We start from the raw sequence: 25,235 nt of genomic DNA, 5'->3' as shown, positions 1-25,235 counted from the left end.
GCCCCCTATAGTGGTGATAAGGAATTGTGAGTATTACCCTTAATACCACTAGTGTGAGACTATATGTATGCAAGCTACAGTGGGGGGGTGTTTGTCCTGATGGGACAAGATCTTCTGGTGTCCAGGGAGATAATGCCAAACTTCCCCCCCATACTAGTTTATTGCAAATTAGTCATGAGCATATTTAGAACATAATAATTTAGATAAGGTTTATGGATGGTTCACACCTGAATCACACAAATGCGTTCCTGCTGGATTCATGTGCAACTCCACGCAGTGCAATTTTCAGCTCATTCATTTAACTGGGATGAAATCACACTGGATCGCACAAACATGTAATGCACGCACTACTTTCTCAAAAGCGTACTGCACCAAATTGCTTGGTACTGTGGTACCATGAGATCTGGGGCAGGCAAACACACTGCAATTGTGATCTGCTTTAGAGGTGTCCTTAGAAAAATATATATACACTTGCAGGAAATCACATACCCAGAGTGTTTTGAATGCAGTGCGGGAAACGCACACGGGACATGGATTTGCTGCACCACCTTCTGGTATGAACGAGCCCTTAATTAATTCAAATCAGATATCGCTCACAAATTTTAACAGTATTTATTTTAGTAGTTCCAATGCTCCCATAATTTTATTTTATTCCTGTTCTACGGATGCATAATACGCTGTAAATGTAGTTTTTTTGCAGCAAGGCACATGGAAATGAAACAAGAGTAAAATAAGCCCATTTGTTAATAACCTCCAGCAATGATGTCAGTGGATGCTATAATTACCCCTAGCATTGGTGTCAGTGGATGCAATATTACCCCCACAGCATTGGTGTCAATGGGGGCTGTGCAATGTAAAGGGGTCCAGAGGTATGGGGGCTGTGTAATGTAAATGAGTCCAGAGGTGTGGGGGCTGTGCAATGTAAAGGGGTCCAGAGGTGTGGGGGCCGTGTATTGTAAAGGGGTCTAGTGGTGCAGGGGCTGTTTAATGTAAAGGGGTCCAGAGGTATAGGGGCTGTGTAATGCGAAGGGGTCCAGAGGTATGGGGGCTGTATAATGTGAAGGGGTCCAGAGGTATGGGGGCTGTGTAATGTGAATGGGTCCAGAGGTATGGGGCTATGTATTGTGAAGGGGTTCAGAGGTACAGGGCTGTGTAATGTAAAGGGGTCCAGAGGTGTGGGGGCTGTGTAATGTAAAGGGGTCTAGAGGTGCAGGGGCTGTGTAATGTAAAGGGATCCAGAGGGATAGGGGCTGTGTAATGTGAAGGGGTCCAGAGGTATGGGGGCTGTGTATTGTGAAGGGGTCCAGAGGTATGGAGGCTGTGCAATGTAAAGGAGGTCTTCCTACATTTTACCAGCAGTTATAGCTGCAGTGTTATAGATTTCCCTTAGGTTGCATTTTTTTTTCTGCATTTTCTGAAAGTGCACCAAAAGTCTGCATCTTTGGTGCACTTTCAGAAAACATTTTTTTTTGGAGGGGTGACATGTTTTACTGCACCAGGTGACACCAGCCCTAGTGATGCCACTGGCAGCAGCACATTGTAAGTGTGCCACTGTTAGTTACATGTATTTCTGTCTGGCGCCGGCCACGCAATGACAATCTTTAGGTCAGTCTGTGCTGTTTTTGCAGAGGAGGGACCTGGCCTCCCGGGGAAGCAGAGGAAGGAGGATTCTTCTGGGTTCCGAGCTGCGGCGCGTGGAGGCGCTACGCGTGACATCTTGACGTCAACGTGTGGTGCTCCGACTACCCGCCTGGGGGTTGCCAGATACAGGATCCGCCCCGGGTGCCAAATGCTCTAGGTACGCCCCTGTTTACATGAATCATTATCACTGTTATGTATTATTTCACATATATTTCCATATTTGTGTTGACTGGTTAGCGCTATATCACTTTTCGATTTTCTATGTTTGTCACATTTTTATGTAGCTGCTTTTTTAGGTTTTGGGGTAAGCGCAGTAATCACCATATTTCCATGAATGTATTAAGGCAATTCAATGTAGTACGGTGCAAACCAACAAACAGATAAAGGCATAAGAGCGCTATAATAGCAAAATGGACTATAAATCACAAACTTACACACTGTCAATCTATAACAATGTTAACTCGAATTTGGTAATATATGATAGATAGATGGATAGATAGATAGATAGATAGATAGATAGATAGATAGATAGATAGATAGATAGATAGATAGATAGATAGATAGATAGATAGATATCTTACAGAGGAAAGATGACTAATACTTTGGTTTAAAAAATACTTATGTTAATGTATTTTGACTAAAGTTTCATAGATTTTATCAGTGGCGGCTGGTGTTTATTTTTTTGGGGGGGCGGCAAACAATCACCCTCCCCCTGGTTGGTCAGCGGCACCCTCCCCCCCACCATGGCCTTTACCCCATCGGTAGCAGGCGGGCGGGCTCCTACAGGCAGAGGTCAGGTTGCGGGTTTCTACAGGCGGTGGGTTGTGGGCTCCTACGGGCGGGGGTTTGCAGGCTCCTATGGGTGGATTGCAGGCTCCTACGGGCAGCGGATTGCGCGCTCCTATGGGAAGCAGCTCCTGTGTCCTCTCTGCATCACAGCGGCTTCCACCGTGTGGCTCTTCCCTGCTCCTCCTAGGCGTATAATAAGATCACCTGTCTGTAGCAATAACTCTCGGTGGAGCTGCTGATTTAAAGCGGGCTGTTACCTTCACTTTTGCCACCTCGATTTCACCAGCATCAGGTCTAGGGTCCCATTGAGTTTACCTTTGGATAATGCAGGCACCATAGACTTGGGTATCTTTTCCAATGAATTAATGAACAGATGGCATAGGAAGTAGCAGGAAAGAGGTAGAAGGAAGACTGCAGGGAAGCTCAAATACCTTTTCTTAGTATTCTTTAGTACATCATCAGGGATTGAACGCTCGTAGCTGAATGTACTCCCCTTGTGGGATTTAATCTTTGCCTGCCTGGATAGGCCTCTCTCACTTGCCTAGTAGCCAGTGCGCAGCACAAACAAAAGTCTCTGCCACAGACTTGTTTGGAGAAAATCCCATACGATCCTCTGCCACAGGATGTAGAGGTTTACGATGAATATCTGACACAGCACTTGAACCTTTAAGCCAACCCGGCAGCACTATGCAGTAAGATTACTTCAGGATACGTCCTCCAACTGAGTCACCAGGCCCCTCTCCAGACCAGCACTTTGCATGATCCTTCCATGATGGGTCCTCCCCTGGGATCTTCTCAGTTGTCCAGCTCCTTCACTCTGGATAGACAGCCCAGGACCATTCCTCTGCTGCTGTGGTAGGCCCCAGACAAGCTTCTGGGCCCACCCACACGCTGCTGCAACTTGGGCCTCCCGATCGGAGGGCCACGAGGTGATCTCCTAACGCATGCCTGTCAGCCAGGAGGGCCAGCAGGTGAAAACTACTCTAAACAACATGGCGTCTGTCCCATAAATACCCTCTCCCAGAATGCAACTCGGAGGACCACCTCCACCGAGTTGTCTCCGGGACAGAGGAGCACCTATGCGCTTTAAAACGTTGCTTTTCCAACACCGGCCCATGGTGACAATGACACCCACCAGCACAGTGTGGAACCACACGCAACTCAGCCAAGCTGGAACAGAGGCAAATTTAACTTTAACTAAACAATTAACCCACTAGATTTACCTATCAGCGGTAGATTAAAATCTACCAGCGCTACATGTCCTTTCAGCCAATCAGGTGACCGGTGTCAAAACCAGCTTCCTGATTAGCTGGGAACAGGATCAGTGTTATATTAGCAAATATTGATTCGCTGTTGTAACACACCTGGGTGGGCTCAGAGCACACTCTGTGTGACCCGAGCCCACCCTATATTGAAGACTATTAGAGCCTCTGGCTCTAATCGGTACTTCAAAAAAACAGCCCCTCCCCCGCATTGGAATCCATGAGCCAGTGTCCTGAAAGGGGCTGGACGCATAGATAGGGGAGGCGGTGATGGATGGATGGATATGCCTGCAATTTGAAAGCCCCCATTATGGTCTGAGCAGTATGTCCAAGAGGTTTTCCTATCAAAAAATGTCCAATACCGGTCCACCACTCTTTGCAGACTAAGTGCTGAGTGATCTAAATGGACATCTGTAACACCTCTACCCTAACAAGCCATCTTTCTCTGTAGGGCTGAACTCAGGTCATGGCTTAGACCTCACCCAGCCCCCGACTCTTTTATGGAATTCAGTGATCTAAGGGCGGTCATTCAGTGAGCAGAGCATCCAAAGGAAAGAGCTCAGATCTATCGTGTGGAAATAAAGGAAAAATGGAAAAGCGGAGAAGAATCTGAATATTATACATCGCTGATTTCCACTAGCAGTAAATGTGAGCAGGATTTATCACCTACCTTCCTTTGCAAGAGACACGGGGACCACCAACAGCAACACTAGAACACTCAGCTCCATCTCCCTGAGAACATATAAAATGATTAAATAAAATTAATGTCTTACTTAACCACCTCTGTCCCAAGCCAATTCTGACACTTCGCTCCTATATGTGAAAATCATAATTTTTTTTTTGCAAGAAAATTACTCAGAAGCCCCAAACATTATATATCTTTTTTTTTTTTATTTTTTAGCAGATACCCTAAGGAATAAAATGATGGTTGTGACATACGGTATTTACACAGCAACTTTTCAAACACAATTTTTTTGGAGGAAAAATGAATTAAAAAACAAAACACTAAAGTTAGCCCTATTTTGTTTGTATAATGTGAAGGATGATGTTACGCCGAGTAAATAAATACCCAACATGTCATGCTTTAAAATTTTGCACACTTGTAGTATGGCGCAAAACTTTTATACTTAAAACTCTCCATAGGCTACGCTTTAAAAATGTTTACAGGTTACCAGTTTAGAGCTACACAGGAGGTCTTGTGCTGGAAGTATTATGCCGCATACACACGAACGGACTTTACAGCAGACTTTTTCCGGTGGACCAGAGTCCGCCGGACAATCCGATCGTGTGTAGGCTCCCGCTGACTTTTTTTCCCAAAAAGTCAGACAGACCTAGAAATTAAACATGTTTCAAATCTGTTTGTCGTAACTCCGCCAAACTCAGTTCCTGATGGAAAGCCCCTTCATCTGTATGCTGGTTCGACGGACCAGATACGACGCAAGGGCAGGGTACTGCATCTAGCGCTCGCTGCAATAGGAAAATAAAATTTTCCTATTGCGGAGAGCGCGGGGAATACCAGGCCCTAAGGTCTGGTATGAATTTTAAGGGGAACCCCCTACGCCAAAAAAACGGCGTGGGGTCCCCCCCAAAGACCATACCAGACCCTGATCTGAGCACGCAGCCTGGCCGGTCAGGAAAGGGGATGGGGACGAGCGAGCGCCCCCCTCTCCTGAGCTGTACCAGGCTGCATGCCCTCAACATGGGGGGGTGGGTGCTGTGGGGGAGGGGGGCGCCCTGCAGCCCCCCCACCCCAAAGCACCTTGTCCCCATGTTGATGAAGACAAGGGCCTCTTCCCGACAACCCTGGCCGTTGGTTGTCGGGGTCTGCGGGCAGGGGGCTTATCGGAATCCGGGAGCCCCCTTTAATAAGGGGGCCCCCAGATAACGGCCCCCCACCCTATGTGAATGAGTATGGGGTACATGGTACCCCTACCCATTCACCTGGGGGAAAAAGTGTCAAGAAAAAAATACTACACAGGTTTCTAAAGTAATTTATTAGACAGCTCCGGGGGGTCTTCTTCCGACTTCAGGGGTCCCTCGGGCCTCTTCTCCCGGCATTCGGTTGGTTCTTCTCTGATCTCTCTGGCCTCTTCTCCCGGTGTTCGACCTCTGCTCCCGGTGTTCCAGTTCTTCTGCTGGCTCCTCCGCTATCTTAATGCCACGATTTTGCTAGCGGTGGCCTGGACTTCTGCCTTCTGCCTTCTTGTCTTCTTGCCTTCTTCCCTCTTTTCTTCTTCCAATGTTGACACGATGCTCTCTCCATCTAGAATGCTCTCTGAGCGCTCCGATGGGACTTATATAGGTGGTGACCCCTCCCCCTTATGCCGTCCCATCCCTGGGCATGCTGGGACTGTGACGTTTTAGGGGGGCGTGGTCAACATCACCCGGTGACCACGCCCCCCTAAAAGGTCCCAGTCCCAGCATGCTGCATCCTACTGCAGAGCTCTGCAGGTGCAGGGCACTTCTGACTCCCCATTGATTTTGAATAGTTCCCTGGTGTGGGCCTTTTTTGACACGTGTGCAGCAGATCGCACCCTTGCTGTTTGCAACCTATGTCTGAAGCGGATCAAGCGTGGCCAGAACAGCAGCAACTTGGGCACCACATGCTTGAGCAGATATATGACGATCTGCCATGCAGTCTGTTGGCAACCCACATCAAAGAAAAAGGTGGACTTCTCCTTGCTCCTCATCTGGGATCTCCAACCCCACTATACCTCCAGTCCTCTCAAAAACATGCACTGAGTGGAATGAAGGTATAGCAATAGGTGTCCCAAGTACTTGCAGCCAATCTGCTATCAGTACACCTACATCTGATTTTAGCAGGCAAATTTCCCTACCCTAGTTGCTAAACTGTAAATAGAAATTTGGTCCCAGCCATCCACATGCTCAGCTTCTAAATGCTAGCTTGGCCAAATTGCAAGCACTGCAACTGCTGTCTTTTCAGCTGGTAGACTCTGCCCCCTTTCGTGAATTTGTGGAATGTGCTGTACCTCAGTGGCAGGTTCCAAAGCACCATTTCTTTTCATGGAAGACCATTGCGGCTCTCTACCGGCATGTGGAAGGCAATGTTTTGGCCTCGTTGGACAGGGCAGTCAGCAGTAATGTGCATATTACCACTGACTCATGGTCTAGCAGGCATGGGCAGAGACATTACCTTTCCTTCATGGTGCACTGAGTAACTCTGCTGGCAGTGGGGAAGGATGCAGGACAGGGTTTAGTTTTGTTGGAGCTTGTTCCGCCACCACGCCTCCAAAATGCTAGTGGTAATTCTGCCACAGCTCTCTCCTCCACCCCCTCCTCTTCTTCTTCCTCTATGGCCTCTTCTCCAGATTTGTCCTCTGAACCAGCGGTGCTCCGTAAGCATTCAAGGGACTACGCAAGTGGTGCTTGAGTTGGTCTGCTTAGGGTACAGGAACCACACTGGGGCAGAGATTCTGTCAGCTCTGCAGGGGCAGGCTCAGAGGTGGTTGACGCCATGCTAGCTTCAGCCAGGAATAGTTGTATGCGACTATGGCACCAACCTTCTCTCTGCCCACCGACAGGGACACTTGACCCATGTCCCATGTTTGGCACTAGGGACGAGCTTCATGTTCGAGTCAAACCCATGTTCAACTCAAACATCGGCTGTTCGTCTGTTCGCCGAATTGCGCGTCACGGCCCATAATTCACTGCAGCATCGCAGTGCATTGCTGGCTGATGATTGGCCATGCATGCACTATGACCCGCATGCTTGGCCAATCACAGCGCCGTCTGTAGAGAGAGCTCTAATTGGCCAAAGCCACCCTGGCTCAGGGGGTTTAGAACACGCCCCACACTATATAAGGCTGCCTGCACTGTGGCCCCGTGTAGTGTGTGTTCCGGCGTTAGAGAGAGAGACAGACAGTGTCATTTGATTTAATTTAGATAGATTAGGCAGGACAGTCAGTCAGTTAGCTACACTTACAGTGTATTGTGTATATATATATGCATCCCAGGTGTTGTATATATATATATATATATATATATATATATATATATATATATATATATATACACTGTATTCAGTTTAGCTAGATCCGTTCCTGTTATCTTCCTACTGACAGGCAGGCTTGTGTTGCTACAGTATTTACAGCGACCTGAAGAAAATTGCTGGTGTTCTTTTGATCCTATTAGTACCACAGTCAAGCAGCTAGAATATTTACAGTTAGTGTAGTGCAGTGTCCAGCTAAAGCTACAGGTTAGTTTAGTGTGACCTATGCACAGTGTTCATCTAAAGCTACAAGTTAGCTTACTGCGTCCTCCTCACAGTGTTCAGGTAAAACTACAAGTTAGTGTAGTGCAACCTCTGCACAGTGTTCAGCTAAAGCTACAAGTTAGTGTAGTGCGTCCTCCTCACAGTGTTCAGCTAAAACTACAAGTTAGTGTAATGCGACCTCTGCACAGTGTTCAGCTAAAGCTACAAGTTAGTGTAGTGCGTCTTCTAAACAGTGTTAAGCTAAAGCTACCTGTAGAAGGTTGTTTGTGTTTTCCTGATCCTATCATTACCGCAGGCAGCTAAATAAGCTACAAGTTAGTGTAGTGCGACCTCTGCACAGTGTTCAGCTAAAGCTACCTGTAGAAGGTTGGTGGTGTTTTCCTGATCCTATCACTACCGCAGGCAGCTAAATAAGCTACAAAAAAGTGTAGTGCAACCTCTGCACAGTGTTCAGCTAAAGCTACCTCCAGAAGGTTGGTGGTGTTCTCATACTACAGGCAGGCAGTTGATTTTGCTAGCTGCAGTATCAGTATATATATATCCCAGCTTAGTGCAGCTACAGGCCATTAGTATGTCTGGAAGGCCAACAAGGAGAGACGGACAGTCACAAGCCAATAAAAGAGGGCAAGCAGGCTCTGTGCCTAGAGGCAACAGTGCTGGTCATGGAGACGGTGCATCCTCATCAGCACGTGGCCGTGGTACACGCTTGGCCTTTTTTTTGGCAGCTGGCCGTGTTGAGCCGCAACATGCAGAAGACTTGGTCGAGTGGATGACACAGTCGTCCTCATCCTCCTCCATCTCACCCATGCTCAGGGTACTTTGTCTGGCAAAGCAGCTGCCCACGCGGCCTCTTCCCTCAGCTCAATGGCATCAGTGACTCCTTTCCTAGCCCCACCATGTCCTCCTGAGGAGTCCGTCGAACTGTTTGACCACAGTGTTGGGTACATGCTCCAGGGGGATGCCCAGCGTTTAGAAGGCTCTGATGATGATACTGAGCTAGATGAAGTCAGTAACGTGAGCATGGACAGAGGGGGTGCCCAAGAAGGACAGCAATCCGGCAGTCATGCTCCTCCTGCTGCAGCATACTGCCAGGTTTGCTCCAGTGATGAGGAGGGAGGGGATGATGAGGTCACTGACTCAACGTGGGTGCCTGATAGGAGAGAGGAGGAGGAGGAAGAAGAGGAAGAGGCACATCACCATCGAGGCAGGATGCCATCCAGGGGCCAGCCTAAGGGCAGCACACTGACTGCATCACACCGCAAAGCTCCGCATGTGCAGGGCGCTGCTGTCTCTGCGCGTTATTCCAAAAGTTCTTTGATGTGGGCCTTTTTTGAGACGAGTGCATCAGATCGCACTGCTGCTATTTGCAACATATATCTCAAGCGTATCTTGTGTGGCCAAAACATCTCCCGCTTGGGAATCACATGCTTGACCAGACATATGTTGACCTGCCATGATGTTCGTTGGCAAGCGTATATAAAAGACCCACACCAAAGAACAAAGAGGACCTCTCCTTGCTCCTCATCAGCTGAGATCTCCAACCCCACTATACCTTCAGTCCTCTCTGAGACCTGAACTGAGAAGAATGAAGGTGTAGAATTAGGTGTGTCACAGCCAAGTACTTGTGGGCAATCTTCTTTTGGTACACCGACGTCAGATTGTACAAGGCAAATTTCCCTGCCCCAGCTGCTGCACCGCCAAAAGAAGTTCGCTCCCAGCCATTCACATGCCCAGCGGTTGAATGCTAGCTTGGCAAAATTGCTAGCACTTAAACTGCTACCTTTTCAGTTGGTAGACTCTGCCCCCTTCCATGAGTTTGTGGAATGTGCGGTTCCTCAGTGGCAGGTACCCAAACGCCACTTCTCATGGAAGGCGATTCCGGCTCTCTACCGGCATGTGGAAGGCAATGTCTTGGCCTCGCTGGACAGGGCGGTCAGTGGTAAGGTGCATATTACCACTGACTCATGGTCCAGCAGGCATGGACAGGGACGTTACCTAAGTTTCATTGCATTGGGTGACTCTGCCGGCAGCTGGGAAGGATGCAGGACAAAGTGCAGTAGTGTTGGAGGTTGTTCCACCACCACGCCTCCAAAATGCCACTACTGATGATTCTGACACACCTCTCTCCACCGCCCCCTCTTCTTCTGTTTCCTCCATGGCCTCTTCCTGTGCTTTGTCCTCAGAACCAGCGGTGCTCCGTAGGCATTCAAGAGGCTAAGCAAGTAAGCAGGCCTAAAGATGCCATGCGGTGCTTGAGCTGGTGTGCTTGGGGGACAGGAGCCACACTGGGGCAGAGGTTCTGTCAGCTCTGCAGGGGCAGGTTCAGAGGTGGTTGATGCCCCGCCAACTTAAGGTAGGAATGGTGGTTTGCGACAATGGCACCAACCTCCTCTCCACCCTCCGACAGGGACAACTGACCCATGTACCCTGTTTAGCTCACGTCCTTAACTTGGTGGTGCAGCGGATCTTGGGCAGGTACCCAGGCTTACAGGATGTCCTGAGGCAGGCCAGGAAAGTCTGTGTGCATTTCCGCTGATCATATAATGCCAGTGCTCAGCTGGCAGACCTCCAAAAGGAATTTAACCTGCCCAAGAACCGCCTAATCTGTGACATGCCCACCAGGTGGAACTCCACGTTAGCTATGCTGCAGCATCTGCACATGCAGCAGAGGGCCATCAATCAGTACCTGTGAGTCTATGGCACCAGGACAGGGTCAGGGGAGCTTGTTTTTTTTCCCCACGCCAGTGGGCCATGGTCAGGGATGCATGCACTGTCCTGTCATCATTTGTGGAGGCCATGAGGATGGTGAGCAGTGACAGTGCATGCATCAGTGACACTGTCCCCCTTGTCCACCTGTTGGAGCACACGCTGCGTGTAATAATGGACAGGGCACTTGAGGCAGAACAGAGGCAGGAAGAGGAGGACTTTCTTAGCTCTCAAGGCCCCCTTTATCCAGACAGTGTTCCTGCATGCCCACCGACCACACAGGAAGAGGAGGAGGAGGGGGAGATGATTGTGTCAGTATGGAGGTGGAGCCTGGCACTCAGCATCAGCAGCAGTCTTTAAGGGATCAGTCCCAAGAAACACATGGACTTGTACATGGCTGGGAGGAGGTGGCTGCGGACCATGTTGTTCTTAGTGACCCAGAGGACTCTGGACCGAATGCCTCAGCAAACCTACGCTGCATGGCCTCCCTGATCCTGTAAAGCCTGTGGAAGGATCCTCGTATTCGTGGTATCAAGGAGAAGGACCAATACTGGTTGGCAACCCTCCTTGATCCACCTTACAAGGGTAAGGTCGCGGACCTTATCTTGCCATCGCAGAGGGAGCAGAGGATGAAACATCTTCAGAAGGTCTTACAGAAAGGTCTGTGCAACGCGTTCCCAGAGACTGGGAGGTGACAAACTCCTGTTTCTGGACAATGTGTTGCTGAGGCTTCGGTCAGTCAAATAAGGAACGGTGGAGAAGGTGGCCATCTGACTGCTGCATTCAGACAATTTTTTGGTCCGCAGCCCCAAGGTATGATCGGTTCCAGCAACCATCGCCAGCGTCTGTTTTACATGGTTCAGGAATACCTAGGGGCAAGATCTGACTTGGACACCTTTCCCACTGAAAATCCTCTGGGTTACTGGGTTTTGAGGATGGATCACGGGCCAGAGCTTACACAGTGTGCAATTGAACTACTGGCCTGTCCTGCATCCAGCATTCTTTCGGAATGCACATTCAGTGCTGCTGGAGGCTTTGTAACCGATCACAGGGTGCGTCTGTCCACGGTCGATTGACTGACCTTCATAAAAATGAATCAGTCTTGGATCACCACCAGCTACCAAGCACCTGATGCTGATGTAACGGAATATTTTTTTTTTTAAATGTCAGATCCCTTCAAAGACTGCCTATGCTGATGCTGAGTGACTATCCTGTTATACTGAATAATTATCCTCTTCCTCCTCAATGATCATGATGATAGCTTGTAAGAACATTTTTGGTTCTGGGCGCCGCCAGTCCCGCCAACAGTGCCTAAGGCCCAATTTTTCAGCCCCTGTATAACAGGGGCATGTAATTACAATTTTTCCTGCAATTCTTTGCAGCAGGGCTAGTTCTTGCGCTCCAACTAGAGCATCTGTGAGGGGTTGCAGTGTTGTGGCACCAGCACCAGTGCCTAAGGCCCAATTTTTCAGCCCCTGTTTAACAGGGGCATGTAATTACACTTTTTCATGCAATTCTTTGCAGCAGGGCTAGTTCCTGCGCTCCAACTAGAGTATCTGTGAGGGGTTGCAGTGTTGTGGCACCAGCACCAGTGCCTAACGCCCAATTTTTCAGCTCCTTTTTAACAGGGGCATGTAATTACAATTTTTCATGAAATTCTTTGCAGCAGGGCTAGTTCCTGCGCTCCAACTAGAGTATCTGTGAGGGGTTGCAGTGTTGTGGCACCAGCACCAGTGCCTAACGCCCAATTTTTCAGCTCCTTTTTAATAGAGGCATGTAATTACAATTTTTCATGCAATTCTTTGCAGCAGGGCTAGTTCCTGCGCTCCAACTAGAGTATCTGTTAGGGGTTGCAGTGTTGTGGCACCAGCACCAGTGCCTAAGGCCCAATTTTTCAGCCCCTGTTTAACAGGGGCATGTAATTACACTTTTTCATGCAATTCTTTGCAGCAGGGATAGTTCCTGCGCTCCAACTAGAGTATCTGTGAGGGGTTGCAGTGTTGTGGTACCAGCACCATTGCCTAAGGCCCAATTTTTCAGCCCCTGTTTAACAGGGTCATATAATTACAATTTTTCATGCAATTCTTTGCAGCAAGGCTTGTTCCTGCACTCCCACTAGAGTATCTGTGAGGGGTTGCAGTGTTGTGGCACCAGCACCAGTGCCTAACGCCCAATTTTTCAGCTCCTTTTTAACAGGGGCATGTAATTACAATTTTTCATGCAATTCTTTGCAGCAGGGCTAGTTCCTGCGCGCCAACTAGAGTATCTATGATGGGTTGCAGTGTTGTGGCACCAGTGCCTAACGCCCAATTTTTCAGCCCCTGTTTAACAGGGGCGTGTAATTACAATTTTTGATGCAATTCTTTGCAGCAGGGCTAGTTCCTGCGCTCCAACCAGAGCATCTGTGAGGGGTTCCAGTGTTGTGGCACCACCACCACCACCAAATGCCCAATTTTTCTGCCCCTGTTCAACAGGGGCATGTAATTACAATTCTTGATCTAATATTTCACAGCAGGGCTTGTTTCTGCGCCCACCAAGAGTATCTGTGAGGACTTACAGTGTTGTGGCACCAGCACCACCACCACCACCAAAGGCCTAATTTTTCTGCCCCTGTTCAACAGGGGCATGTAATTACAATTCTTGATCTAATATTTCACAGCAGGGCCCTGTGAGGGCTTACAGTGTTATGGCCACAACAACACCTAAGGCCCAAATTTCTGCTGAGTATATAGGGCAGGCCCCTACTTTCAAACATCCAATTTACAAACGACTCCTATTTGCAAACGGAAGGAGACAACAGGAAGTGAGATAAAATCTACCCTTAGGAAGGGAAATTCTCTCCTGTACGAGTTAATATGGGAAAAACTTTTCTCCTTTACACTGATTCTTTATTACCAATCCTTCTTTCACAAAAAACCCAAATTTTCAAAAAACATTTGTCATTGAGAAAAAAGTGAGGTGAAATCTTCTGAAGAGGAGCACAGACAGCAAAACAAATGTCACAGGGGTGATAACCCTTCCCTATGTTTTCCAAAAAGCTTAAAATAGATTTTTTGGCTGGAGCTAAACACGTTAAAAATGTACCAGTTCAAAATTACAAACAGATTCTACTTAACAACAAACCTACAGTCCCTGTCTTGTTTGCAATGCCTGTATACTGATGTTCAGAGTATATAGGGCATGGGGGCCCCACACCTTTCCTTTTTTAATTTGGGTGCGGGGTTCCCCATAATATCCATACAAGACCCAAAGGGCCTGGTAATGGACTGGGGGGGTACCCATGCCATATTGCCAGGACCCGACATTACATTAAAGCCGCAACCAGTTTTAAATTACTTTTTTTCCTTTAAAAATGACATTTGGTGCAGGGACTGTTCTAAGCACGGGAAACACGCGCCACTTTACAGGCATACTATAGACACCCCCCAGGTACGATAATTAAAGGAATATTTCACTTTTTTTTTTTTACTTTAAGCATCATTAAAATCACTGCTCCCGAAAAAATGGCTGTTTTTAAAAGTTTTGTGACGTCAATGGGGTTCTAACGTTCAACATCAGGGGGATATCCCCCTGATGATGACACGTGATCCCTGTGTCGAGGACGCGTAGGGGAGGGGCCAGGACGGAGAGACTGACACAGACTTTACACCAGCCCTGTCTCAGCACAGCATACCGCACCAAACTTCCACTGATTTTGCATAGAAAAATCATGACGCACCAGTGCCATGTGAGTACCCCGGTGTGGGGAGCGTTTTTTTTTTAATAAAAGCATTTTGACTATATTACACTATATAGTTTCCTTTTCATTCTATGTATGGAGCCACATTGTTTCCAGCTGGAGGAGTGGAGCAGACACTGAGACTGAGCCCAGGGGTGGCTCCAAAGCAATTTTGGACTCAGGGTAGAAGCTGAGTCACATGCTCTGAGGTGAGCACATTAGCTTAAGGGGGTCACGAAGGAGCACAGGAGCATGTTTTGCAGCACTCAGGATATCTTCGGCATGATGTTGGATTGTTGTCACAGCTGAACACCACCTGCACGCATTGTTTTATTATCACTGCTGGACATTATTTGCACACACTATTGAGAGTGCCATAGAGAACTTTTTTTTTTTTCATTTAAGAAAAGTAGGTTACTGTGTATTGAGCACCAAGCACACTTTTTATGTTGATTAAGACACTATGTATGGTGTAAAAAGCACTAATAAGCACTAATTTATGGTGTAACAAGCACTTGTTTTTTCACACCTTGTTTATTTATTCTACATTCATATTATTTGTATTTAATATTATCGCACTAGTAAGCACAAAGTTGGTTATTATTAATTTTGTTTTTGGGGTCACCCAAGCGCAGCGCATAACTTGTAAATTTATCCTATGCACGTTATATGAAGCGTGATTAGCGCATGCAGCTGGAGGTAGCACAAGCAAGGCATAAGATCATTGTGGCTCACAGAATTTTTCCAATTTGATTATCATAAAAAGTGTTTGGGGACCTGGGTCCTGACCCAAGGGACATGTATCAATGCAAAAAAAGTTTAAGTTAAAGTGTAATAAACAAATAAATATGATGCGCTAGAGTGTGCTAACCGTGCCTTAATCCTGGCACACAGAGATACAGTGCATATACAACAGAGTATAAAATAATTTACCCCAATATGTGCTATATCCCCCAAGATAAACAAACTTAATGTGCACAAATAAATATTGCAGTGAGCATGTGATATAGTAATATCAACAAAAATGCTCCAAAATGAATCAGTGCAAACCGGGTGCTAAAAGTGCAATGAACAAATGATAAAATAAATAACGTTAATTCATAAATGATTCATATATACAAACAAAAGCTGAAAAATGACATGTGCCAGCCAAAAAGTGCAGGGTGTCACACAATACATATACTTAATCGTCCATCATAAAATAGACATATATTATTTTCAACAAAAAATTCCTTAATGAAAGTGATGACAACTGTGCTTCAGTGATGATGTTTTCAAACGTGCTGTGATTCCATGTGCCACATGTCATGCGATGGTGAAACAAAAGGTGACCCCCCCCCCAAGGTAAAGCGCTCACCTTAGGAAATGTGACTAAGTCGCTAGACAGAGTCAGGAAACGCTTTTGAGCCACCCAGGGCTCAGTATGGATCACAGGAAAACAGGCTCCAGCATAGGCTCATATCATAGGCAAAAAGAGAAAGGAACCATATGGTGTGATAACGTTTAAAAAGTGTTTATTAACAAGGTCAGATAAAAAACTCTCCCCCAGAAGGGGGTACTCACATTTTGAGGGTGCGTCAGTGCACCACTCAGAAGAGGCATATATCCTGGATAAAACAATAGGTAATGGATGTAGCAGTGAGGTTATGGAGACCGTCCCAGCACAGGCAGCTGCTGCTGCCTAACACTCCGTCCTGGACCCTTCCCTACGCGTCTTCGACACAGGGCATACGTGTCATCATCAGGGAGAATGTGATTAGGCACGGTTAGCACACTCTAGCGCATCATATTTATTTATTTATTTAATATTTCACACGCATTACAAAGCGTGATTCATATATGCGGCTGTGTAGTGCTTACTTTTAGCACTAGGTTCATTTTGGCTCGTAGGAATTTTTTCATTGTTCAATAAAATTGTAATATTCCTTTAAATTTCGTACCTGGGGGGTGTCTATAGTATGCCTGTAAAGGGGCGCATGTTTCCCATGTTTAGAACAGTCTGACAGCAAAATGACATTTTAACATTTCACCCATCTTCTGACGGTTCTTCACCGTCTCTTGTCATTTTTAACATTTTTGACAGTTTTTGTGTGAAATGGTTACCATTTCACACAGGGGGGGCCGGGATCTGGGGTTTCCATTGTTAAAGGGGGCTTCCAGATTCCGATAAGCCCCCCTGCCCGCAGACCCCCACAACCACCGGCCAAGGGTTGTGGGGATGAGGCCCTTGTCCTCATCAACATGGGGACAAGGTGCTTTGAGGGGGACCCCAAAGCACCCTCCCAATGTTGAGGGCATGTGGCCTGGTACAGTTCAGGGGGGGGCGTTCTATCGTCCCCCCTCTTTTTTCCTGCGGCCTGCCAGGTTGCGTGCTCAGATAAAGGTCTGGTATGGATTTTTGGTGGGACCCCACGCCAATTTTTAAAAAAACTTTGGCACAGGGTTCCCCTTAAAATCCATACCAGACCTGAAGGGTCTGTATGAATTTCGAGGGAGACCCCTACGTCATTTTTTTTTTAAATTGTTTTTTAAATTTAAACTGACCCCTTCCTCCTGCCACCTGCCTTCTACGTAATTGCAGGTGAGGCAAACTAAAATATCCATGTTGTTAGAAGAGAGGGTGCAGTGTTAGGGAATGAAAGACTGGTATTTTAACAATACAAATACCCAATAAGTGGCTGAGGATTTGGATTTTCAAAAAAGAAATTCAGGAATTAAAAAAATAAATAAAAAACACACACCTTACATACGGCGGTGGATGTGGCATCAGTCCAAAACTGCATCTGTCTCCCGCTGGCTCCACACTGAGAACTGAATGACCAAACACAGCTGATCACTCCCCTCCACTCTGAGCAGAGAGCTGTGACTGTCAGTCGCTCTCTGCTCTGCCCCTCCAATGCTCACTGGAGTGCTGCGCTGTGGAGGGGGCAGGAGCTCAGGTTTTTAGTGGAATGCCAAGCCAGCTGCTGGGTAGGCATCTGGGTGGATCCCGCCTTTAATCTTGGGATCTTCCTAGAGTTTGTACCAGCTCTGTGATATCAGCCGACAGCGGACTTCACCGGACTGAATCTGGGTCACAGGAGGGCAGAACAAACTGCACTTGTGTGATCCATGGGAGAAGTACAGCCAAATGAGCTTTGGCCATACATCTCCTTTAGCCCTGGTTCACACTTTTGTGGGCCGGATAGCCCATTCATTTGAATGGGCTGCTATGTCTGCGTTTTCCGCAAAAAAGATGCCTGCACCCTTTTAAAAACCCAGTGGCAAGGAAAAAGCATGGTCTTTTTGACCATTTGATTTTCCTGCGGTTACCACAAACTAAGTATGGGCTAAAATGTGTGTGTGTGCTGGGGTGTACCATTCAAAATGAATGGCAGCCCCACCTCTCATAAGAGCAGTGCAATTTAGCTGCAGGCAGGAACAGATGTGATTCCTGCACCTGCAACCATCCTGCACAGTGTATACCAAAGTCTAATATCATCTATTAGGGGTATATAAGTGTCAATTGCAGCCAGGACTGTTTTGGTACATCATTAGTTAACAGAGAAAGCAGTTGTTGGTAGCTGAGTAGCCTTATGCCGCAGACACACAAGCGGACTTTACAGCAGACTTGGTCCGGCGGACCAGAGTCCGCAGGACATTCCGATCGTGTGTAGGGTCCCGCTGACGTTTTTTTCAAAAGTCCGACGGACCTAGAAATTAAACATGTTTCAAATCTTTCCGTCGTAACTCCGCCGGACTCAGTTCCTGACAGAAAGCCTGTTCATCTGTATGCTGGTTTGACGGACCAGATACGACGCAAGGGCAGGGTACTGCATCTCGCGCTCGCTGCAATAAGAAAAACAAATTATCCTATTGCGGCGAGCATGGGGCATACCAGGCCCTTAGGTCTGGTATGTAATTTAATGGGAACCCCTACGCCAAAAAAGCGGTGTACGGTCCCCCCAAAGTCCATACCAGACCCCCTTTAATAAGGGGGCCCCCAGATCCCGGCCCCCCACCCTATGTTAATGAGTATGGGGTACATGGTACCTCTACCCATTCACCTGGGGGGAAAAGTGTCAAGAAAAAAACACTACACAGGTTTTTAAAGTAATGTATTAGACAGCTCCGGGGGTCTTCTTCTGACTTTGGGGGACCCTCCGGCCTCTTCTCCCTGCATCCAGTTGGTTCTTCTCCGCTCTCTCTGGCCTCTTCTCCCGGTTTTTGACCTCTGCTCCCGGTGTTCTAGTTCTTCTGCCGGCTCCTCCGCTATCTTCATGCCGCTCTTTTGCTAGCGGTGGCCCTGACTTCTGCCTTCTTGCCTTCTTGTCTTCCACATATCGGCCCCACCCATCCCCGACATCAGAGCTCTGATTTGATAGCTCCACTCACTTGTGGCCATATATGCCCCTGGCTTGCCCACCCAATCCCTGCTATGCTGGATAGATATTGACATTGCTCCATGTCCTGCTAGGGCTAGGCTGTCAGCAATGGGTATGGCGCTATCCCTGAATCTGGGGACAGAACCGGGGACAGATTTTGTCCGGGGACAGTGTACTCTATCCGGGGACTGTCCCCGGAAACCAGGGACATCTGGTCACCCTACCACAGATGCTCAATAGGGTTTAGGTCGGGAGTCATGCTTGGCCAGTGCATCACCTTTACCCTCAGCTTCTTTACCAAGGCAGTGGTCGTCTTGGAGGTGTGTTTGGGCTCGTTATCATGTTGGAATACTGCCCTGCGGCCCAGTCTCGGAAGGGAGGGGATCCTGCTCTGCTTCAGTATATCACAGTACATGTTGGCATTCATGGTTCCCTCAATGAACTGTAGCTCCCCAGTGCTGGCAGCACTCTTGCAGCCCCAGACCATGACACTCCCACCACCATGCTCGACTGTAGACAAGACACACTTGTCTTTGTACTCCTCACCTGGTTGCCACCACACACGCTTGTCACAATCTGAACCAAATAAGTTTATCTTGGTCTCATCAGAGCACAGGACAGTAATCCATGTCCTTAGTCTGCTTGTCTTCAGCAAACGGTTTACAGGCTTTCTTATGCATCATCTTTAGAAGAGGCTTCCTTCTGGAACGACAGCCATGCAGACCAATTTGATGCAGTGTGCGGCGTATGTTCTGAGCACTGACAGGCTGACCCCCCCACCCCTTTAACCTCTGCAGCAAAGCTGGCAGCACTTATATGTCTATTTCCCAAAGACAATCTCTGGATATGACGCTGAGCACATGCACTTATCTTATTTGGTTGACCATGGCGAGGCCTGTTCCACATGGAACCTGTTGTGTTAAACCGCCGTATGGTCTTGGCCACCGTGCTGCAGGTCAGTTTCAGGGTCTTGGCAATCTTCTTATAGCCTAGGCCATCTTTATTTAGAGCAACATTTATTTTTTTCAGATCCTCAGAGTTTTTTGCCATGAGGTGCCATGTTGAACTTTCAGTGACCAGTGTGAGAGAGTGAGAGCTCTCAAATTTTAACACACCTGATCCCCATTCACACCTGAGACCTTGTAACACTAATGAGTCACATGACACCGGGGAGGGAAAATGGCTAATTGGTCCCAATTTGGACATTTTCACTTAGGGGTGTACTCACTTTTGTTACCAACGGTTTAGACATTAATGGCTGTGTATTGAGTTATTTTAAGGGGACAGCAAAGTGTCATTTCTTCAGTTTTGTCACATGAAAAGATAGAATATAATATTTACAAAAATGTGAAGGGTGTACTCACTTTTGTGAGATACTGTATCTATATCTAATGTTTACTATTAGAGCCCTTTCACACTGGGGCGGGCGACGGAGGTGGCGGTAAAGCGCCGCTATTGTAAGCGGAGCTTTACCGTCCGTATGCGGCCGCTAGCGGGGTGGTTTTACCCCCCGCTAGCTGCCGAGAAATGGTTAAAAACCACTGCAAAGCGCCTCTGCAGAGGCACTTTGCCGGCGGTATAGCCGCGCCGTCCCATTGATTTTAATGGGCAGGAGCGGTGAAGGAGCGTTATACACTCCGCTCCTTCACCGCTCCGAAGATGCTGCTAGCAGGACTTTTTTTACCGTCCTGCCAGCGCATCGCTCCAGTGTGAAAGCCCTCGGGGCTTTCACACTGGAATGAAGGTAGCGGCACTTTTGGGTCGGTTTGCAGGCGCTATTATTAGCGCAATAGCGCCTGCAAACTGCCCCAGAGTGAAAGGACCCTTAAAGTTATTCACGTGCTGCACTTAGAGGGTGCAATTCTAGGACACAGCAGACATTGAGCATTTTCATTAGCATCAAAGTATTGAGTGTGCCTGATTTAAAAGCTATCCTTGCAAAGTGCGCTCCCTCTTCCCCTATCCTAGCATTGGCTGAGCTCTGTGGTGACCTTCCTTCTAAGGGTGCTCAGTTCCTGATTGTCAAGATGATCCTCTGGTTTTAATGTCAATGTCAATGTTACAAAGCCATCCACAACTCTGCCCCCAGCTACATCACTAGCCTAGTCTCAAAATACCAACCTAATCGCCCTCTCCGTTCCTCCCAGGACCTCCTGCTCTCTAACTTTCTCATCACCTCCTCCCATATACGCCTCCAGGACTTCTCCCGAGCCTCACCCATCCTTTGGAATTCCCTACCCCAATCTGTCAGACTGTCTCCAAATGTATCCACTTTTAGGCAATCCCAAACTTTCCTCTTCAGAGAAGCCTATCCTGCCTCCATCTAACAACTGCAATATTTTCTCCATTAGCTCATCCCCCACAGCTATTACCCTTTTGTATAACTTGACCCTCCTTCCTAGATTGTAAGCTCTAACGAGCAGGGCCCTCTGATTCCTCCTGTATTGAATTGTATTGTACTTGTACTGTCCTCCCTAATGTTGCGAAGCGCTGCGTAAACTGTTGGCGCTATATAAATCCTGTATAATAATAATAATAATAATAATAATAATGTTGTTGGTCACTGACCAGAACCAAGTATTATTAAGATTTCAGATTTTTCTCATATTCATCCTTACTACAGGACAATCAAAAATATTCAGCTTAGCTCCTCATCTATGTGTATGACAGTACCTGCGATCTCTGTGTACGATGTTGTTGGTCTGGTTGAAGCCTTCTCAATGTGTCCAGTCTCAGCCCTCAGAAGATCCTCCTGGTAATGGTGAGATGAGAGGATGGAGGAGTGTTATAAAGTCTCTTCCTCGTTAATAACTCCTCCTCTGACTTCATTAATGAGATCATCATTTCTCAAGAAAAGAAATTACACAACAACAAGCATTGTATAAGCATTAACCTTATGCAAACCAAAATTATTTTCTGGCTGTTTATCTTAGCGCTGACGGGGCTTTCATAATGTGTCATGTATACTGTTATACTGATCCAAATATCTTTACGAAATTATGTTTTCCTATTTGTCCTGATTGCAGGGACAGGGATGGTTGTCACATCCCCCAGTTTTCCTCTTCATTGGGCACCAAGCAGGGGTTATATTAGAGGCCTACCATGGGATGGGTTCTTCTGGGCAATGCTAAGCACTTTGAGTAGGGTCTTACTTGCCTTACACGTGGGTTACCTTTACTTGAACAGATGAATGAACTATAATAAACTCTCTTGATGTAATATACATTACGGTCACTTCTGCAATTAGGAAAAGCATGCAGAGCCAAAGCCCCATCTACCTGTCCAGAGTATCAGCGCGACCTCACTTCCAGTAGCAGTATGGACATTCACTATACATACATATAACATCATCAAATGAGCCTAACAGGAGTTCTGGTGGAGTTGTGTACATATACCCGGGTATACACCGTTATTTAGCAAAGATACCTCTGGATGAAAGTTGCAGCAAAGTCCATTATCAGGGGTCCTGAGAGACAATAACAGGTGTGATGTCCATTCTGATTCTAAAGAGCTGAATACTGGATCAGTGGTGATATTGAAAGGAGGCATCCAATTACACAGGGACACAGTGAGTAGATTCCTTATAGAGAGAGATCTTAGGGCCGTTGCTGTTTAGCTTATTTGCGCCAGCGGTATGCATATTTGTGGCCTCTCGGTGGGTGGGCCTGAATGGCGAGAGGCCGCATATATACATACCAAAATGTAAAAACAGCTTTACCAAGAGCGCACACCGTGTGCACTCTCAGCCCAATTACCGACGGTTAACGAAATACTGCCAGTCTCTATTTGCAATTGGCAGCTTTCCGATCATGTGACCACTGTGACAGTCAATCATATGATCAGAAATCCTCCCGGCTTCAGAAACCTCTTAAAGGGAAGGCACTGGCGTTAAGGGGTTAATTTTGTGAGTGACTGTTCCAGAGTTGCGGGCTTAGGGCTGCTCATGCAATTGTAGTTTTCTGAACTGTATGCCCATTTACTGCTGGTCCAAAAAAACCCTAAAGAGTCTAATTATAACCAGAGTATGTCCTGTTCTAGTCTTTGCACTAAAGCTGGAGTATTCGAAAGCTCACTCTACACCCTGACCAAGTTCAATTCACATTAAACTTCACTGCCTAGTTATTGTGTTGCAAGACTGTGGAGCTGTTGTGTACCCAACTAGGAACAGTACCTGAGATAAAACTGCAAGACTGGTTTGGGATCTGTGCTACACATATAAGGATGTCCACTGTCTTGTTGTGTCTTCTGTGGATGACACTAGGAAACTTTCCAATACAACCAGGATGCTCTACAGGAAGTGCAAATAAATGGAAGTACATTGGCTTCGAAAGTAAACAAAATGTCTATTATTTGCTAGATAGTGAGCACACAAACTCGCTATCTTCAACTACCTATTTGTATTGTACCAAACAAGGGATCAGCACCTCACCCACAATAAAAAGTCCATACTTCATAATGTGGCATTTGTTAAATAGATCTATAAAAATGCATGCTGGTAGGTTCCTTTGCTCCTGTCTAACATTGACCACGTGATATTCTACAGAATGTGCCCAAGATGGCTGCCTCATCATCTGCCCCAATAGCACTATAGAAATATAAATAACTATTAAGTTATTAATCACTCAAAAACAATTTGCAGTGGTCATGCAATACTGTACCCAAATGAAATGTATATCATTTTTTTCACACAAATGGAGCTTTCTTTTGGTGGTATTTGTTCACCACTGGGTTTTTTTATTTTTTTGCGCTAGGAACGAAAAAAGACTGAAAATTTGGAAAAGCAAACAATACTTTTTACTTTCTGCCATAAAACATATCATAAAAAATCAAATCTCTTACTAAATTTAGGCCAATATGTATTCTACGACATATTTTGGTAAAAAAAAATCCTAATAAGTGTATATTGATTGGTTTGCATGAAAGTTACAGCATCTCCAAACTATGGAATATTGTCACGGTTCCTACCGTGCCATGCAAATGGCCAGGTGTGGCCACCCCCAAGGTGGCTTAAGGAGGTATTGAACCCATGACTTTCTGTGTACTGGTCCTGCTGTATTGCCTCTGAGCAGGGCTGGTGCAAGGATTTTTGACACCCTAGGGTAAACCTCATTTTGCCGCCCCCCTTGGCTCCACTCCTGACTCCAACCCCTTTGCCCTGCCCATGTACACCCCACCTTTTTAATGACCACTACTATTTTGCATGCAACACTTTGCTAGACCAGCTAATTGTGGAAATTGTGGAAATTTTACAGTTTAGCCCCCTAACCAGCTTTTGGATCAAATAATTCAAAATGATAAATCATAAAATAGTAGATTTTATTTGTAAACATTTTCTCATTTGCAAAACATAACATAGCAACATTGCACATGTATCAACTGGCAACAAGACTCACAAAAATAAGATAGATAAATAACATGACAACGTTATAGAAACATACTATTATAAAATAAACACCATGAGACAGGAGAGATATTATAACATTCTATTATGTCTAACATCTCTCAATAAATTTGGTACAATAAAAAATAAACTAAAGTACAAAAGAGCAAATTATAAATTAAATGATAGTGTAAAAGAACTTATAACATTGCAAATCTAAAAACAATATATAATGAAAGTGTCAATCTTTGAACTTTGTGCTGTTCAAGCATCTTTTAACTAAGGCTATTAGGTCTACAAAAAATTGACCTTTCTTGCTTTAGCATTAGCAAACTCCTTCAACAATATTTCAAAGTCAATCTCTTGAGCAATGGCATTCTCAATAAACAGAGTGGCAAGACCCACCAGCCTTTCTTGTGACATTGAAGAACGCAGGTAATTTTTAATGATTTTTAATTTTGAGAAGCGTCTTTCACAAGAAGCGACTGTGATGGGGAGTGTCAACAGTATGCAAAGTGCTATAGCTACATTTGGAGCAAAACCATTCTTGACTGCGTAGCCCAGAACGTCAATTGGTTTCATGCTTGCTGATACAACAGGAGCCAAGACAATTAGCTCTTCACACAGCTGCATTCCATCAATATCTTCATCCTTGGTCTTTACATCAGTTAACACCTCTTGTAACTCCATACAGCTCTTTAAGAGTTGCTCCCTATTCATGTCTTTAAGTTAACTGATGTCATACAAAAACTGAAAATAGTTGCTATGAAATCGGCCCATGCGCGGAGGCTAGCGGGATGGACATGTCAGGCTAGAGCTCCGCTCCATGAGGGGAAGAAAGCCGAATCACACAGACAGCCCGCAGTCATAAAATTATAAAACTTCAAGGCGTATACTCCTGAGAGGTGAGGGGAACATTTTGAATCTAAAATGGTGCTGGGGGGTGCCAGAAATAAGATAAAACAGACCCCTAACAGCGGCACACAAGTGAGGAATATCACAAAAAAACCTGCGATTCAGAGGCATACTTGAATCGGTCATAGATCTATAAGCAACTATAACCGCACTATGCCAAGAACTACAGCCAGGAATACCATTAGAAAGGATGGAAATGGATAGAGTGCATAGGGCTCTAATGCCC

At 46.3% G+C, this 25,235-nt stretch overlaps 1 protein-coding gene across 2 annotated transcripts in view; it reads right to left on the bottom strand.

The window, feature by feature from the left end:
- Positions 1-21,542, bottom strand: part of LOC141133794 (C-reactive protein-like) — a 109,971-nt gene extending 88,429 nt beyond the window's left edge. For both annotated transcript variants that reach the window (XM_073623351.1, XM_073623350.1), the window contains exons 1-2: positions 21,388-21,542; positions 4,363-4,424 (exon numbers count right to left, since the gene is read on the bottom strand). In XM_073623351.1, coding sequence (XP_073479452.1) covers positions 4,363-4,420 — 58 coding nt within the window. In that variant the 5' untranslated portion in view covers positions 4,421-4,424; positions 21,388-21,542. The remainder of the gene's footprint in view (positions 1-4,362; positions 4,425-21,387) is intronic.
- Positions 21,543-25,235: the final 3,693 nt, after the last annotated feature.

The sequence above is a fragment of the Aquarana catesbeiana genome, linkage group LG03, assembly GCF_042186555.1.
Source record: "Aquarana catesbeiana isolate 2022-GZ linkage group LG03, ASM4218655v1, whole genome shotgun sequence".
NCBI classification, from domain to species: domain Eukaryota; kingdom Metazoa; phylum Chordata; class Amphibia; order Anura; family Ranidae; genus Aquarana; species Aquarana catesbeiana.
This window is presented reverse-complemented; position numbering and strand designations above follow the sequence as displayed.